The sequence below is a fragment of the Nestor notabilis genome, unplaced genomic scaffold (assembly GCF_000696875.1).
Source record: "Nestor notabilis isolate BGI_N333 unplaced genomic scaffold, ASM69687v1 scaffold17843, whole genome shotgun sequence".
Lineage (NCBI taxonomy): Eukaryota > Metazoa > Chordata > Aves > Psittaciformes > Psittacidae > Nestor > Nestor notabilis.
The window spans coordinates 1-4085 of record NW_009923502.1 but is presented as its reverse complement, the minus strand read 5'-3'; the positions used below and the strand labels follow the sequence as shown (position 1 = coordinate 4085).

The following is a 4085-nucleotide window of genomic DNA, read 5'->3' as shown; positions in this document are numbered from 1 at the left end:
AACAACCAGACCCAGCGGGTGAGGAGCCATTGGCTGGGGGTGGTGGGGTGGGCAGAGGAAGGTGGCAGGACAGCAGTGAAGTGATCTTTGCAGGCAGCTTGCTCTGGTAGGGTCATGCCAAGCTGGGGCAGGCGAGGTCGCTCAGCCGTTGCCCACTGGCCAGCCCTGCTCTCCAGGGTGGACAGACCATGCTGAACCCACTCAGGGATGGATGAACACTGACTTGATTGGTGGCAGGATGGGAGCTCACTGCCTGTCGCTTACCCCTTCTTCTCTCTCTCAGCTCTTGCAGGAGGCCACCATGAGCTTGCTGTGGTGCTCGGGCAGTGGGGACGTCATCGAGGACTGGTGCCGCTGTGACTCAAGTGCCTTTGGGGCTGATGGGCTGCCCACGTGCGCGCCTCTCCCACACCCCATGTAGGTCACATCAGGTGCCCAGACTGGCCTCTTGGTGTGATGGGTCTGGGAGGAGGCGGTGATAGCCAGTGTCATGGTGACAGCAGGTGGTGGGGTGGGGGTGGTGTTATGGGACAGGTTTGCAAGTGGATGGGTGACCTGGAAATCAGGCAGAGGGTGCAGAGATGCAGTATCTTTCCTAAATTCACCTGGGGACTGATTTTAGATCCATCCTGGTAGAGCAATGCCAGAGAAGGAGCCCTTTGGACCAGCATGCCTAGAGCCAGGAGGAGTAGGAGAGGGGAATTTGCTTCTCTCCCAAGGTTGCTCTCTCCCATGGTTATAGCTTTGACGCCATTGAAGAAATGTAATGCAAAACCAGTCCCTACATACTGTCTTACAGAAACCAACTCATTTCTGGTGCATTTGCATGTGATCTGCACAGCAGTGAGTGGCAGTAGCAAGCACACTCATGCTGCCTTTTGCATCAGCCATAAGGACTGTTTGGAGAGGTTGTCCTCAGGATCTCTCCCATACTATGTGCCTCAGCCTGGTGGTTTTGCTGCCTTTTTAAGGCACAGAGGAACAGCAAGGTGGTGATAGACATGGGTGAGGGTGAGCATGGGTGGGTGCAGACCTTGCCCTCCCGAGATGCTGACCAGGTGGCATTGCTCCCCAGCCTGCGGCTCTCCACTGTTCATGAGCCCAGCAGCACACTGGTGGTGCTGGAATGGGGGCACTCAGAGCCCCCCATCGGGGTGCAGATTGTCGACTACCTCCTCCGTCAAGAGAAAGTCACTGACAGAATGGATCACTCCAAGGTGGAGACAGGTGAGTGGGAACTCCACTGGTTCTCTCTGGGGAGAGTGGGTTGGAGATGTTGGAGGAGAGCTTCTGTCTCCCTCTTTGCAAGTGGGAACATATCCAGTATCCTGTGAAAGAGAAAGCAGCCTATCTCCTGCCCACCACGCTGCACAAGTGGCAGCTCCATGCCATAGTGATGAGTCTTTCTGGAAAACAGTGGGTCCATCTCTGCACCAGCGTCATGCATGAGCCTTGGACCCCTCAGCACCAGGCAGTGTGTTAGCAGGCACAGACCTCAGTGGCTCTCCACAGCCCCGGGAACACATGTGTCATCACTCACGGTGCATCCTCCCCTCTATCCCTAGAGACAGTGCTGAGCTTTGTGGATGATATCATCTCCGGTGCCAAGTCACCCTGTGCCATGCCGGCCCAAGTGCCTGACAGGCTGTCCTCCACCATCTCCCTCATCATTCGTTGCCTCGAGCCTGACACCACCTACATGTGAGTTGCCTTTCCTGTGCCATGCCCATGGCAACACTGTTGCTCTGATACTTCTTTCTTTGCATGAGGTCTTGGGAGTCCAGAGCTTCACCTTTTTCCTTCTTGGCCAGGTTCACACTCTGGGGAGTCGATAACACAGGAAGACGCTCTAGGTCCAGTGATGTGACAGTCAAGACCCCCTGCCCTGTCGTAGATGATGTGAAAGCTCAAGGTGAGATGGAGGGAAATGGCTGGACTGCAATACTTAGGACCCGCAACAGGGAGTTCCCTCTTCCAGCATTTCCCCATACACATCTTGTGTCCTGCTGCCATGTGGTATTGAGGGTTGGTGTGGAGGGCGGCAGGAGGCACATGTCCTCTCTGCAAATGCAGAGGTACTCTGTGCTTCTGAAAGGGCAAGAGGATGGGTGGAAGGGCAGGCATGCAGCACATACCAAAACAAAATAGCTGAGACAACATGCTCATCCTGCCCGGAAAGCAACTGGTAGTGTAGGTGGTGGTTGTGCTCAAGAAATCTCAATTGCGTGCCTTCTTGTAAATAAATGGTAGTTCATTCACTAACAGTGCCTGATGACACCACATGTTTCTTTTCTTATTTGGACTGAACTACGGGAACCTAACCTGGACTGAGTCTGGGGACTCTGTTGCTTCTTCACTGAAACCTTTTCTTGATGTAACATTAACCATAATTCAGGGGACAAATCTTGGCTTTGGTCTTGGCTCTAGAACTGAGCTTCAATCTGGTGGGCTTTATTCATGGCGTTCCTTGCAGCCCACTGAATACCTTTTATACTTCTGTGCAGAAATAGCAGACAAGATCTACAACCTCTTCAATGGCTACACCAGCGGCAAGGAGCAGCAAACGGCGTACAACACTCTGCTGGACCTGGGTTCCCCTAGCCTGCACAGAGTCCTTTACCACTACAACCAGCACTATGAGAGCTTTGGGGAGTTCACCTGGCGCTGTGAAGATGAGCTGGGGCCCAGGTAGGCTTGGAAGCTGGGTTAGCTAGGCAGGGAGGCTTGCCCACCAACAGGCTTATTCCACATGGATGTTGGTCACCAGGAAGGTGACTCTGGCAAATCCCATGAATTTGACAATAGAGCTTAGAATCTTACAGTGGGGTTCCTGTTTTGTTGGATGCTGTGCATACGCTTGTGGTCCAGCCATCTCCCTTGAAGGACCATAAACACAGGGCAAGTTGGAAGGCAGTAGACCATTGTCAACCCACCATCCTTGACCATCCCACTAGTCCTATACTGTCTCTCGAGTTTTGATTAGTTCATTCATGCTATGCAGGGTGGGAAGGGGAAGAGATTCTCTTCTTCCCTCAGTAGCTGCTGCCATATGCAAAAATGCAGAAAGTCTTGGAAAAATAATGCACACTTGAGTTGGAGTGTGCTAGAGAAGGGCCCCAGGCATTGATGCAATTGACTTGCTGTCAGCTGTGGTCCAAAGCAGGCAGTGGATAGACCTTGGGTCTGAATTGCATGTGTTTCCTCCCTTTCGATCCATGTCTGTGGTTGTGTGGGATGATCTCAGGGACATGAGTGTTTTTGATGTCCAGGCAGTGCTGAGCTGCCAGAGCAGGTTTTGGAGGAGGTTGCCCTGATCTCTTCCTGGCTGAAAACCTCCCTTCATGCCTAACTGAGAATCATGTCCTCTCCCTGGGCTCTTCCAGGTCACTGCAGCCCCTCCAGTTGCCTGGGGATGGGTTGCCTCATGTCCTGGGCTTGCGGAGACAGCCAGATGTTCCCTTCTCCCCTTATCCTTTGACATCTGCTTTTGTCTGCATGGTTTCCCAATGACATGGATGCTTCCAGTTGGTTTAGCAAGCTTACTGGGAGATCGTGTGGGCTGCAAGTGGTGTTTCACAGAATCTGGCCTCCAAAGAACCAGAGCCTTGAACCCATCCTGATTGAAGTAATTGGGATTACTTCAAGTGTATGTCAGCAACAGATCCTACCTATGAAATGTAAGGCCTCCACCTCATCCCCTGCTCCACACCTCCTCTGCTGGTCTCACCAGTAGCTATCTTCCAGTCCTGCTTCTCCAGGTGATCACTTGTGGATTTCTAGCAGAGGACTGGAGATTCTCCGTGTACCTTCTCTGTCCTCCAACCCTCTGCTACCTGGTCAGAAAGACACAACAAATAGCTGGTGGCTGTCTTGCACTTAGTGTCTTTGGCATATCTCCTAGTTCAGCTTTGGTGGGAAACTCCTAAGAGATCCTACACTCCTTGGGAAAGCTGGGAACTCTCCTCTTTCCCCTTTTCCCATTTATGTTCTAAGAAATGTGAGCTTTTTGAGGCACACCCTCAAAGCTCAGTAGCGACATCTCAGTTCGTGGAGTCTTGTTAAGGCTGAGGCTCTCACCAGCTCCC

At 52.5% G+C, this 4085-nt stretch overlaps 1 protein-coding gene across 1 annotated transcript in view; it reads left to right on the top strand.

The window, feature by feature from the left end:
• The window catches only part of ASTN1 (astrotactin 1), a gene marked incomplete at its 5' end in the record, with an annotated part of 26426 nt that extends 23734 nt beyond the window's left edge, over positions 1-2692 (top strand). Inside the window, 6 exons of the mRNA XM_010012170.1 lie at positions 1-14; positions 246-417; positions 1076-1227; positions 1566-1701; positions 1812-1912; positions 2505-2692. The exon at positions 1-14 is cut by the window's left edge and continues 220 nt beyond it. Coding sequence (XP_010010472.1) covers positions 1-14; positions 246-417; positions 1076-1227; positions 1566-1701; positions 1812-1912; positions 2505-2692 — 763 coding nt within the window. The remainder of the gene's footprint in view (positions 15-245; positions 418-1075; positions 1228-1565; positions 1702-1811; positions 1913-2504) is intronic.
• Between the last annotated feature and the right edge of the window lie 1393 nt (positions 2693-4085).